This window comes from Chinchilla lanigera, unplaced genomic scaffold, assembly GCF_000276665.1.
Source record: "Chinchilla lanigera isolate Chin_1 unplaced genomic scaffold, ChiLan1.0 scaffold00008, whole genome shotgun sequence".
Taxonomy (NCBI): domain Eukaryota; kingdom Metazoa; phylum Chordata; class Mammalia; order Rodentia; family Chinchillidae; genus Chinchilla; species Chinchilla lanigera.
Genome location: NW_004955409.1, coordinates 2,829,236 through 2,842,864, shown reverse-complemented (window position 1 = coordinate 2,842,864; position 13,629 = coordinate 2,829,236). Strand labels below are relative to the sequence as shown.

At 56.2% G+C, this 13,629-nt stretch overlaps 1 protein-coding gene across 2 annotated transcripts in view; it reads left to right on the top strand.

Annotated features, from left to right (window-relative positions):
* The first annotated feature begins 147 nt into the window (after positions 1-147).
* Tmod2 (tropomodulin 2 (neuronal)) overlaps positions 148-13,629 on the top strand; it is a 41,545-nt gene continuing 28,063 nt past the window's right edge. Inside the window, exons 1-4 of one of the 2 annotated variants that reach the window (XM_005376636.1) lie at positions 148-742; positions 7,415-7,611; positions 8,811-8,967; positions 11,603-11,725. In XM_005376636.1, the coding sequence (XP_005376693.1) occupies positions 7,486-7,611; positions 8,811-8,967; positions 11,603-11,725 (406 nt within the window). In that variant the 5' untranslated portion in view covers positions 148-742; positions 7,415-7,485. Of the gene's footprint in view, positions 743-5,883; positions 6,127-7,414; positions 7,612-8,810; positions 8,968-11,602; positions 11,726-13,629 lie in introns of those variants that run through there. The other variant, XM_005376637.2, reaches the window with a different exon arrangement.

The following is a 13,629-nucleotide window of genomic DNA, read 5'->3' as shown; positions in this document are numbered from 1 at the left end:
GCGCGTCAGGTGGGCCTCGGCCGCCGGCTGCAGCCCGCTTCCCGCCCGGACGCCCCCAGCGGGCGCCTCGGTGCACACGCGCCCGAGGAGATGTCAGCGCTCGGACAGTTACAGAAAACCGGCCTCCTCGCCCCGCCCTGCCCGCGCGCTGCTGGGTTCCTGCGCTGTGTTGGGCCGGAGCGGGTGAAGCCAGGGGCTGTGCCCCCCGCTGGCCTGAGCTGTCAGGGGTGGGGGGACCCCCAAAAGTAGCCGGAGGGAGACGCGGAGGGAGAAGCGGGCGCAGGGCCAGCCCCTCCGGGTGGCTTAGCAGGGCCCTGTGTCAGAAAGGGGGTCGGGGCCAAGGCCCCGGTGCAGCCCCCAGCACCGCCGAGACGGAGCTGGGAGCAGGATCTTGCGTTCTTTCCAAGTATTTTGCCGCACATCCCTGCGGGAGAAAGAGACCTGTGCGAAGGGACCGCGAGGCCAGCGCCTCGCGGAGAGCCGGCCGTTCAGAGAGCAGTGCTTGCGCGGTCAGTGCCGGGGCGAGTGCGCCGCACAGCCCAGAGGGCCGAACGTGGCTGTGGAAGGCGGCGGGACAGCGGGGCTCCCGCGGGCCGTGCTGGGCGGCGCTCGGCGGCTGTGGCCCTCTTAGCTGCAGGGCTGTGGAGGAGTCTGCCCTCTCTGGAGAAGTGGGCGTCAGAGGCAACGCTCACTGCGTGCACAGCTTTCAGCGGGTTCAGAGCGCGTGACAGGAGGCAGGAAGGTGAGGTGTGCGGCGCTGCCTGTGCCATCGTTAAAAGTGTCGATAGACTGGCAGATCAATGAAATAAGTAACTGACGTGCCAGCGTTGTGGAGGACTGTGGTCCGTGAATCCTCCGAATGCTTGGAGAACCCGTGGCTTCGAGTTCCTGGGCTGCAATCCTGTTGGCTCTGTGACTGAGCCGGGGACGGAGCTCTTTTCTGGTCCACCTAGACCACCATCCATCTTTTATGCTTCAGAGACCCCACCTGCTTGCGCAGTCTCGAAGCACAGCGCTGTCCTCCGTCCCCAAGGCGCGCGTTCTAGGACACCCACACCACCACCGACCCCCGAATCTGCAGGTTATCAAGTCCTTGTGTAACGTGGCTCAGAGCTTGTGCATCACCCACCGTACATCTTCCTGTACACCTTGTCTCTAGGTTATTTATACCGAGCACAGTGTAATGCTCTGTGAATAGTTGTCATGCTGTATTTTTAAGGGAAAATGACCAGAAAATCTGTAAATGTTCAGTATCGATGCATTTAAAAATACTCTTGACTTGTGGTTGGCTGAATCATCAGGAACCCATGGATATGTAGGGCTGACTGGATTAGTAATTCCCCAACACTTCAAAGTTCTAGCCCTTTCCAAAAGATAGGGGGGCTGGGCGTGATGGCGCACACCTGTAACCCCAGCACTCGGGAGGCTGAGGCAGGAGGATTGTTGGGAGTTCAGGACCAGCCTGTGCTACAAAGTGAGCTCAAGGCCAGCCTGAACTGCATACAGAGACGCTGTCTCAAACACACATGCATGCACACACACACACACACACACACACACACACAAACAAACACACACAGCTGGTGGGGCAGTGCTGTCCTTTCCTCTCCATGTCCCGACTGAGAGAGCGCGGGCGGCAGTCCCTTTTATGAGCCTGGGGGTAAGGAAGTGTGGGGGAAAGAACTGACCTAGCTTTTTGACAGAAGGTGTAGGTTTCTTCTCATTCCCCATGTGTGCAAATCACATAAAACCAGGTATTTTCCACATAGATGATAAGTGGCTCAAATAGATTCCTAGGGGTAGGTACCAAAAAATTCCTTATTACCAGACCAAGAAAACAGAATCAACTCTTCTTAAGGCAGCATGTAATCTCTCATATAGAGTCATCCCCTGCCAGGATAGTTTGGCTGTACATAGACTTCGTGTTTGCGTAGGTATATATGAAAACAATGCTTTAAGGTGTGTGCATTTACTTATCGACTGTCTAAAATACCGCGTGCGTGGGTGGGTGGGTGCTTGTGTGTGTGTGTGTGTGTGTGTGTGTGTATGTGTGTATCTCAATCCGTATTCCTCCAAATAGATCAAATGTTATCAGGGATTACAAGAAAAAGAAAGTACCTGTTCAGATCTGGAACCCCTCGGGTACAGACGTGGACTGTTTCCTTGGACTGTTCAGAGTCCTTTGTGGGTTACTGATTGTGGCACACACAGATAGATCTAGGTGGGACTGTCTGTACAAAACAATATGGAATGCCGGGCGTGGTGGTGCACGCCTGTAATCCCAACAGTCTGGAGGCTGAGGCAGGAGGATCGTTATGAGTTCGAGACTCAGCCTGGGCTACAAAGTGAGCTCAAGGCCATCCTGAACTGTGTAGCGAGACCCTATCTCCAAAAGACAAAAAAAAAAAAAGAAAAAAGAAAAAGAAAACAAATATGGAATGATTTTTGTGTGCAAAAAGTAAAGATAACACTCTCAAGGGACTGGCACTACAGGAACCAACTTTGGGAAACACTGCCTTCAGATGCATCTGGAGGTGGGGGGTCAAGACATCTGAATAGATATGTAGATCATAAATGTTTCTCACGCATGCTTGTCACCCACAGTTAGAATTCAGGTTTCAGTGTCTGGTTTTAACACATCATAACTATTCGACCCCAACCTACGTTTCCAACCTGAATCTCTCATATTTCTTCTTTAAACTCTCTTGCTTAGTACTTTGCATGTAAACCATGCATGGAATTTATTTTCAGCGCACTAAAAAGTCTGTTTACCTGACTGGGCAGGCTTTGTGGTGGTAAAATGAGCTGCATCTTCTGCCGTGGCCCCGTGGTGGCTGGGACGGCCGCTGTCTTCCCAGAGGTGCTTTGCGCTCCCTGGACTTGCTCCTGCATCTCAGCAAAGCTGTGGTTCAGTGCTGTGTCTGCTTTTGTGTTTGCTCTCTTGCTTGGGCCTTAAGGCTGCCCTGTCAATTCTCTTTCATGTGTGTCATGAGTATTGCTGGGCCCCTGGCGACAGCTGGGTGGGGTGACAGGAGGGGCACGGCCCGGACATGAGGAGAGAGGAGCAAAGTTTGGGCAGCAAAGGCCCCGCACCGGAGTGAAAGAGGAGCCAGAGAGCGGGGCGCTGGACGCAGGGCGTGGGCATTGCATTCTGGCTGGGCAGCGCCCCTTCTGGTCCAGCTCATGTGTGCACGCAGCACCCGTGGGCCACAGCAAAGCGGAGGTCACGGTCACAAGTTAGCATGGAGACAGGTGCCAGAGAAGGAGACAAGTCGGTGTCAAATGCCACGCGAGTAGGCAGCAGCCAGAGGGCACACGAAAGACCAGAAGCGGGAGGCACAGTGCAGGTCAGGAGGTTCCACAGGTGGGGTGACGGAGCCGGCGGCGAGGCAAGGACGGGAGTTAAACGCAGAAAGGGCAGGGTGAGGAGGGAGGCGGGGTTAGCAGAGACTCCTGGGGAAACGCCCAGATGGGACAGACCAGCAGGAGAGGAGCCGCTGGGGCACAGTGGAGCTCTGCCCCGGCCGGAAGCCCAGACCACCCCCCGCCCAGGCGAAATCCGTCACAGAGCGGCCAGCGAGCCACAGCACCGACCCGTGCCTCCAGGGTGTGCCTCTTCCTTGTGCCTCCGACAAAGAAGACGGGGAGGACACCCCCAAAGAACGTCCTTCACCCCCAAAGAGCCTCGGCCGCCTTAGTCTCAGAGTGACTGTCTCTTGGAGAGCACCGCGCCGCATACAAACAGCATCCCCCTCGGTAGGATCCGTTGGGTTCTTGCTGTGCCGGGAAGGAACGGCCCCAAGAATGAGGAAAAATAGACAAGAGACAGAGCTGGGATCAGGCGGAGGGCCTGTCTCTCGGCGGAGAAGGAGACCTGCCCAAGAAGAGCAGAGCGTTTGTTTATACCAAGAGGTTGGTTTAATTTTTGCCTCCCTGCCCAGCAATCAGTTAACAAGGTACAACGGCTTGTTTACGTGTTTCGAGGAGCTCCCGTTTTCTCAGAGCTCCCGTGTTCTCAGGCGGTCTTCATCTTGCACGTGTAATTACTTCCCAGCTTCCGAAGCTCCCAAACACCCTTCCGCCCCCACCCTGCCTTCTGAGGTAAGCACGTCCTAGGCCTGGCTCTGTCCCTATCACCAAGGACCACCGCGTCAGGAGTCCCGCAGGGCTGCACCCCCTGGTGGTGGTGTAGTTGTCGGCATTTGTGTCAGGATTCTGATGTTGCCTAAGGGTGCGTTTCTCAGGACGTGGCCTTAGAAAAGCAGCGTGCCCACCCAGTCTTCGGCCTGCTGTACAGACGAGGGCACAGTGGCTGGGAGGAGGTCACTTCTCTGCAGGTATCTCCCGGAATGTGACCGGAACCATTTGGTTGCTTAAAACAAAGAAAAACACTCGCCAGGCCCATCTTCACGCAGCTAGAGTCCAAAATGCAGGCCACCGTTTTGCTTTGGGGTTTGAGACAGGGTCACACTCTATCATTCAGGCTGACCATTAGCTCACTTTGTAGGACCTCAAACTCGCAGCAATCCTCCTGCCTCAGCCTCCCGAGTTCTAGGATGACAGGCGTGCACCGCCACACCCGGTCCATTGTTGTTAATCTTGTATTTATTTGCCCAGCATGAGAAATGAATGAAGTATATAGGATCCATCTGTGTTTTGTGGGTGGTTCCATCGATAGCTGCTTTTGTTCTAGTTTGCTAGTTTTAGAAAATGTGGGTTTGGCTCTTACGCAATTGTATTCATTGTTTTAAAATGTGGAATATTGATGCTATATGAAAAGAATAAGTGGACTGCTTGTGGGTCCACTTGCCTGTAATGAATCACCACCAGCCGGCTGAAGTCCTGAGTCCTGAGTCCCCTCCCCTGACCCGTCGTTTGTCCCTGCGGGAACCAGCCTTTCCTGGTTTCCCAGACGGAACACGCTGCTGGGCAGTTTCTGCATGCTCTGCCCATGAGAAAGCCTTCCACTAGGTTTTTAAGAGTGTTTCTGTTTTGTGGGACATAGTCTTTGATTGGGCTCGGGATCAGTGGATAGGGCCGCTGGCTTGGGCCCTGGTCCTGTCTCCGTGTGTACGCAGGGCTGAAGGCTGGGCACTTCGTGTTGTATCTGATTTTTCTCTTCCATAGCAGTTATACAAACAAAGTAGCAGAAAGAGAAGCCAAGAAAGCCACTCTGTTTATTTTCTTTTCCAGGGCTTGTATTTCTGGATAACAGAAATACAATTTTGAGATAGGATCTCACTAAGTTGCCCGGGCAATCTTGTGACCCTCCTACCTCAGCCTCCCTCGGTGCTAGGATCACAAGTGTGCGCTCCACCCCCAGTTTAGCTCAGGTCTGCAGTTGTAGTTTCCATTTTCTTTTTTTTTTTTTTTTCCCGGTACCGGGAATCAAACTCATGACCTCACGCTTGCCAGGCACGCGCTGTGTTGCTGAGCGAAATCCCCAGCCCTCCATTTTCTTAACTGGTGTACCTTCTTGTCCACCTGGGCTCCCGGGAGCCTTGTCTGACGGGTGCCTGGTTCCGGCTGAACCCTAGGAACTTGTTGCATGTCGAGCGCTTGCCGCGGGTCAGACTCCCTGCACACTTCCCCTGCAGTGTCGGGAAGAGGAGGGCAGACGGAGGTGGCCCCTGTCTGGGAGCCGGAAGACCTGGCAGTTGGCCCTTAGTTGGCTGGAAAGGGCCACATTTTTCTCTTCAATACAGCTCGGGTTTTAGGAAATAACCAGCTCCTCCCTGGTTCTTCACGTCAAAGCTGTGCTCCATGAGGACACACCTGTGTTTGTCTGTTTTCCTCCCCGCCTTGAGACCCACCTGTGTGTTAGCAGGACATGGGCGCTTTTGTCCTGTAGGCACTGTTACATCAGATAAGGCATTTCTGTAACTAGCTGCGATTATCATAATGGGCTGCTGTCTCTCTCCTGGCTGAGCTCCAGGCTCAGGCAGAGCACAGGCTATATCCCTGGTTTTGCTGGCCACTGTTATCTCAGCAGCGTCTGGAAAGGGAGGCTGTCCACAGGATTTGTTGAGTTGACTATGCGGATCTGAGGGCAAGAAGCCTGGAGACATGAGGAATTACAGCAGGGCCAGGCTTTGGCGTTGCTAGAGGAGGAAGCGCGTCTGTGAGGTACGGGGAAGGTAGCAGAGGGCACGTGTAGACATCAAGTTGGTGACAGAGCTGCGCTAGGTCAGGGAGAAGAACAGCTCCTGTGGGCTTCAGGGCTCTTAAAAGCCCCACAGTGGGCATGGAGGCGGCGGGAGCAGTAGGGACAGTGGGGGAGGTAGAGGGCTGGACTGTGGGTCGTGTCACCTCTCGGAGCTCAGTTCCTCCAGCTGACCCAGGCTGCTCCTCGGTCCCCACCCTGGCGGAGGCCACAGGTGAATCGTGTCATCCTCACTGAGCCTGGGACAGTGTGGCCCTGCTGTGTGGCAGGGGTGCCTCAGCAAAGGCCCCAGCGATCTGCTCCCCCAACTCTGCTCCAGGACTTAACCCCCCAGGGGCTTCCTGGAGGACAAGGTTCAAAGTCACCCAGTGGCCTCTGCCATCTGGTCAGTCTGCCCCTCTATATGTCTGCCTCCTCCTGCATCAGCCTCTGGGCCATTTCTCCCCGGGCTGAACCCCCTGTCCTGCGGTGACCCCCTGTGGCTGTCTCCCTGCCCTCCCTCCCCGAGGGGAGGGAGGGCTCACCTCTTGCTTGTTTTCCCATTTGGCAAGAGTGTGGGTCTGCAGCACATATTTATTGCCTTGGAGGACCTGATTGCTGGATGAATGAAGTTTATCCTTCTAGGAAATATCTGAAATTCACTGCGAGGCACTGAGCACAGTTTTCATTTGAGCTGACAGTTTAGAAGTAAAGTGGCCCAAAAAGAGTGTGGGCGGGCCGACAGGAGAGTGGCCAAGGGGTCTAAAGACACGATAGGAGGGAGGGCGGGAGAAACCCAGGAGACTGAGGGGAGACGGGCAGCAGGAGAGCGGCGACTGGCAGGGACGTCAGTGTCGCCTGTCTGATGGCGGCGGGGTCCTGACGCCTTCCGGATGCCCTCCTCAATGAGTCCACTCTGTATTCCCCGCGTCACCCCCGGCCTGGAAGGCCTCACAATCACAGCCTTGTCCTGCACGGACTCCGTGGGCAGCTGACACGGGCAGGCCAGGCACACACGTCCCAGCCCTGTGGCCCACGGGGGACACGCACCCTTACCCTCAGGGTCGTGCTGCCTCTGTAGGGTGGGAGTGAGCGTCCCGTGCAGGCCGCGCTCTCTCTCGGCCGCTGTGAAGATCAGAGAAGTAGGGTAATAAACTGACGTCGCGGCCGCGTGCAAAGCTGTCAGGCTGCCCTGAACGCGACGGCACGGGGCCCGTCTCCTGTTACTACGCGCAGTTTTCAGAAGGAGGATGACGGTTTCCCTCCTCACAGGGGCACTCTGAAGCTCAGGAAGCCGGCCCTCAGTGGGGGGACACAGTCCCCGAGAAAGGCACGAGGCAGCCATGGCCCTCCCCTTCCAGAAAGAGCTGGAGAAATACAAGAACATCGACGAGGACGAGCTCCTTGGCAAGCTCTCTGCGGAGGAGCTGAAGCAGTTGGAAAATGTTCTCGATGACCTAGATCCTGAGGTTGGTGTGCGGAGCGCGCGCAGGCGGCCGGCGGTGGTGCGGGACAGACGGGTGGCCTGTGGTCATCTCACCAGGGCCGGCTCACCATGGACTCCCTGCTAGACGCAGGCCAGGGGTTCCCGGCGGCTTGGGTCGCTCCCTTTCACAAGCTCACGGAGAACCTCACAGGCGCTGCAGCTGCACGGCCAGTGTGTTTCTCAAAAACCAATTTGATGACAGTGAGCAAAAATATCTCCTCCTGGATGAGGCGGGAGGAGCCAGGTGGGAGGAAAGAAGGAAAGAGATGCGAGGTCTTACTGAGGTCTTCCATGTGTCCCACACTGCTGGCCACAGGAGCCCTTGAGGGAAATCAGATTATTTCTCCGGTTTAGGTGAGGAGACAGCCTTGGAGAGGAATCCACATAAAATCCCAGGCCTCCAAGCATCCAGGGTGGCATTTTAAGAGGCCTGGAGCCCCAAATGCAGATCTTTAAAAAGTATTTCTTACAAATGCATAAGTAACTTGAAGTCTTTGACGGCCCTGCAGTGGCTGGATGACCGGGACTGTAAATGTGATAGCCAGGAACGGTAAGCAGGGCTGGCTGTATTGTTACGAGTCCTTGCAAAGCTAAGAGGTGTGTTCTGATGTTTGTTTAACAAGCGCTTTTCTCATTTCTGATGATGTTGTCTTCAACTCAGAAGCATCTAGAATGGTGCTTCCACGGTAAAGGTGTAACTGAAACGAAATTTTTTATGTGGCATTTTGGGATGCCAGGTACTTTGGGTATTATGTTTACTTTAAAAAATACAAATACTCTGTTTTCTCTTTTTTAATTTTTGCTTTCTCTTTTTAAACCATGGATGGACTCTTAAAGCTTAATGGAGCAGAGGTCCACGTCTCCTGCAGGACTCACCTGCCTATTTGTGCAGGAGGCGGTTAGAGTAGGGGCTCATTGCTGGGGTCCCCTGTGTCTGCCAGGAGCACTTGGGGCCCACACCCCACCAAACCTAAGTGTGATTACAAAGAGAGGGGCCTTTGGCCACCACGTTGCAGCTCTGCAAGCTGAGGAGCTTGCTGGGAGCCTCCTTCCAGCACGGGATAAAGGACAAGCAGGGTGACAGCTGCCCCCGGCCCACACAGAGGTCCCTCTGCCTGTTCCCCGCTTTAGCCAGACCACGGACAGGGGACACCCTCCTTGCTCACACCTCTGTCCCCGCAGAGCGCCACGCTGCCCGCTGGGCTCCGGCAGAAAGACCAGACGCAGAAGGCGGCCACCGGCCCGTTCGACCGCGAGCACCTCCTCATGTACCTGGAGAAGGAGGCTCTGGAGCAGAAGGATAGGGAGGACTTCGTGCCCTTCACTGGAGAGAAGAAAGGTGAGGACCCCAAGCGGCACCCTGCGGACAGAGGTCCCCTTACTGGGTTGCCATGGAGATACCAGTGAGGGAAATAGGTTTCTAAGATTCAGGGGCTGAGGGTGCATGTCTTCGAGCTGTAGTGGTGAAGCTGGGATAACCACGCTGCAGCTGCCGTTTGTTATCACTGAAGGCCCAGAAAGGTTCGCCATCACTGGCCACGGCCTGTCCAGCAGCAAGCATGGCCCGAGGTAAACGCGGCCCGGCCGATGACCTGCGGGGCTGGGTTCCTCTGTGGGTGGCGAGGGCGTGCGATTTGAGGGAGGACAGGTGAGAGACGAGAATTCTCGGTACTCTGTGCTTCATTCGGCTGGGAACCTAAAGCTGCTGTAAAAGCAAAGCTGCTCATTCCAAAGAGAAGCGTGGCAGAATGTGTGGTCCCAGAGTGAGTCCTCGGGCGTGGCGGTCCTGGAGTTAGCTCCCATCTCAGACTCCCAAGAGGAGGGTTTGAACGCTCGAGGCAGGGTCTCCCACCCCGAGCGAGCTTCCTGGACCTGTGCTTTGGCCCACCCCGAGGCCCAGGGTGCCCTGGCAGAGCCCTGGCACCACGCCAGCCTCAGGCACCGCGATGGGGGGCAGTGCACTCGGGCAGTCACTCATGCAGCGTCTGCCGCACCCAGTCCGAGCAGAGCCAAGTGCCAGGGCTGTGACCAGGGCTGGGAGACCTGGCTGCCTTCGGACTCTTGAGGCCCAGGGCAAGGAGCGCGTGATAGGGCTTGGAAGGTGGGGAGGGCCAAGGATGCTCCTCTCTACCAGGCTGAGCTCCGAGCCGGGACAGAGAAACCATCCTCTCTAACGTCCAACTCCCAGTTTCCCTTTGGAAGGAGAGTGGATATCAGTCACTATCCACACTGGACATGCTGGCACTCACCTATTATCCCAGCTACTCAGGAGGCTGAGGCAGGAGGATGGCAAGTTCAAGCCCAAAATAGAAAAGGGCTGGGGTTGTAGCTCAGGGAGAAAGCCCTGGGTTCAAACCCAGTACTGCAAAAAAAAAAAAAAAAGTCAGCCTGTTAAACTTCCAGTGCTAGCTGGGCTTAGTGGCACAAACCTGTAATCCCAGCACTTGGGAGGCTGAGGCAGGAAGATTGCTATAAGTTCGAGGCCAGCCTGGGCTATATAAGTGAGTTCAAAGTCAGCCTGAACTATGTGAGACCCTGTCTCAAAAAGACAAAAAACAATCAACAACAACAACAAAACAAAACTTCCAGTGCTACAGACAGTGACCTGGGCCCACAGATGCTAACAGGGTCTGTAATGACCCTGCGCACGCTAGAGTCTACTTAAGGTACAGAGCAGATTGTGCCCTACGGTCCACGCCCCTCCGAGACCTTCCCAGCCTCCTCTGTCTCACACTGGCTCCCGGACGCAGAGCCCTGGGCCCTGTCCCCGCATGTCCCACCCTGAGACTCTGGGTGCAGACGTCAGTCCCCAGTCTCCTCGCCCCTCTGTCTGAACAGGCCCCCTTTCTCCGAGCACCCAGGGTGACTGTCACGTGCCGCAGCCCTGATCGTCACTTCCTCTGTTCGGCCTTGGCAGGGATCCCCAGCCGGCACACGGGGTGAGCTCTGCACTGCTGAGAAAGTGAGGTTGAGCACTAGCAAACTGGGTCCATGACCAGGGTTATTTTGGAAACGCGGAGCTGTTTCTATGGCAGCACAGATGAAATGTGAGAAAAGAAATGATAGTGGCAGGTCTCGCATCGCCGTCAAGAGCTAGGTAGTGACAGCAGCAGGAGACGGCTGCCGTCCTGCGCTTGGAGTCGAGGTCGGGGTGGCGGCCGCTGTGGGGTCCAGGGCTGGACAGTCTTCAGGGCAGCGGTGGTGGTGGGTGGACCCCATCAGCTGCTGTCCTAACACTGGCCACTGCTGGGCCACCTGGGCCCTGTGTCCAGGTCCTCAGACACAGTTCTCCACACCGAAGAGGAGCTGAGCCGGAAGCAGATGTCCCTGGCTGTAGATGCCCCGAAAGTGGTGCCTGAGACGGCGCCGTGTCCCGGTTAAAGGCCAGTCTGTCTGCTGGCTGGCTTCTCCATCTCCCTCCTGTGCTCCTTCCTGGGTGTGAGGGCGTGGGTGGTGCTGGGACAGAAGACAGGGCATCTGTCCACCAAGAGGCCCCTCTGCCTGGTGCCCGGAGCAGTGCCCTTCTGCCCACCACGGGCTGCCCCACTCTGCTGGCCGCTGCTCCGCGGTGGAACCACCTGGTGACATGGTCACCGTCAGGCCACACGGGCTGGCCCCGGCTCCATGCACAGGGAATCCAGGGTCTCTGGGCTGCAGCGTGGGAGGGGTGCGGGCTGAGGAGGACTGGGCACAGGGCGGGGCCCCCTGCCAGGCCCTGGTGGGGGCACGGGTGCCACTGTCTCCTGTTTGAAGGACATGGTCTCAGATTTCGGGGTGCTGGGACACAGGACTTGCCTTCAGGTGCCCCGGGCTCTGGCAGTGGACTCCTGCGTGGGCCTCATCCCGTGCTCAGGAACCTCGCTGAGTGGGAGCCGGTTTCCCGGTCCAGGTGTCCACGGCCAGCACGTCATTTCTGGCACCGGTGCTCACTGTCCCCATAAAGCACAGCGCCGTGTTTTTTCTTCTGATTTAAGGGAGAGTCTTTGTCCCCAAGGAAAAGCCTGTGGAAACTCGGCAAGAAGAAAAAGTGACCCTGGACCCGGAGCTGGAGGAAGCTTTGGCCAGCGCCTCAGACACAGAGCTCTACGACCTGGCAGGTGAGCCCCAGCGCGCTCCATGCCCCCGTCACGGAGCAGTCAGGGCTCCACGGCTCTCGCAGGCTCCGCACCCCGTGAACAGGTTCCGTGGGGCCGCCCAGAGTAGGGGACGTCCTGTCCTCCTCTGGGGGGATGCAGGGTGGGACTGAAATTCCCAGGAAGTGCCTGGGAAAGGAGGGAGAGGAAAACGCCGATCATTTGGAAGATCTGAGTCCATGCAGCAAAACCAGGGAGATAATACAGACTGACACTGCCATGGGCATCCTGACTCCGCCTGCACCCTGCCAGGGGCTCCCGGGAACTCAGGAGCTCAGGAGGTGTAGATGGGAGAGAGTCCGGGCACCGCCAGTCACTTGGAAAGTGACAGGAGACCGGACAAGTGGTTGTCAAGGGTCCGCCTGGTCTCTATGGCAACACCTCCCAGGCTGGTCACCAGGGAGAGGTGGCTCACAGCCTGCTGGTCTAGAGATTTGATCCTGTGGGTATACCCGGCAGCATCTGCTTGGAGCGGGGTGGTGGGGTGGATCCGTTGGCTGGAGTCATGGGGAAAGCATCAAACAAAAATCAAAACTTGGGCTGGGTGTTCACCTGTCGTCCCAGCAACCAGAAGGCTGAGGCAGGAGGATAGCTTGAGCCCAGGAGCTCAGGGCCAGCCCAGGCAACACAGTGTAAGGAAAGTTGGTCATGGTTGCTCACACCTATGGTCCCAGTTGCTCAAGAGGCTGAAGCAGGGGGATTGTACGTTCAGCACAGCCTGCACAACTCAGCGAGATTCTGTAAGAAAAATAAGAAATCAAAAGGGCAGGGGGTGGCATTTCAGTGGTGGAGCAGCCCTGGATTCAGTCCTCAGTGCAAACCAACCCACTAACCTTGGCAGTACAGCCAAGTCACCCTGTGAGTAGAATTTGCTCAGAGACCGTGAGGCCAGCTATGTTATTGTGCATGCTCAGTGCCTGTGCTTATCAAAAGGGCACCTTTGCTGAGGGTGGTGGCGCACACATGTCTTCCTAGCTACTCAGGAGGCTGAGGCAGGAAAATCACCTAGCCTGGACAACTTAGCAAAACTGGAATAAAAAGGCAGTTTCATAGTCAGTCCAAGGCCAGCCTGAACTACATAGCTTGTCTCAAAAAAAAAAAAAAAAAAAAAAAAAAAAATAAGATGGGCTGAACACATTGCTCAGTGCCCCTGGGTTCAAGCCCTAGTACCAGAGAGAGGAGCAGGGGGAGACTTTCTCAATACACAGTGCCAGAGACATAGTGACAAATTCTTAGTCACTTAGCAAGGTGTAAAGCTCATTCAGGAGCGGCTGACACGCAGGAGGAGCTCGTTCACTCTCTGAATAGGTAAAGCGGGATTAGCATCCCCCTTTTATAAAGGAGGACCGAGGTCCCACAGGTGCGTGGTGACTTCCTAGGTGACATGATGGCTCATCAGGGTTCGGACTCTGGCTGCCTCTCTGGCCTGGCTGGTCCCAATTGGCCACTCCCCTTCCGGTTGGCCTGGAGCTCACAGCCTGGGTGGAGCCGATGGTCTCAGGGCTTCTCTGGTTCACATTGGAGACATCCCCAGTTAAGGGCCACCTGCCCCCGCCCCAACACACTGCCTGCATTGCACTGTGCTGCCCCCTGGTGCGAGCTCCAGGTATCACAAGACACTAGCATCCCCATGGGTCAGCCATCCCTGCTCTGTTCGCCCTCTGGAACGCTGAGGGTCGGGACAGGACAAAGCCTTTTAGTACTGAGAGACAGACGGGAGGTTTACGTGAAAAAGGACCACGGTTGTTCTGATTTTGCCTCTGAAAAGATTATGTGCAATCATCTATATGTTCAGTCTTAAAGCCTTTTGACTATGCCGGGCACACCCCTGTAATCCCAGCACTCGGGAGGCTGAGGCAGGAGGATCG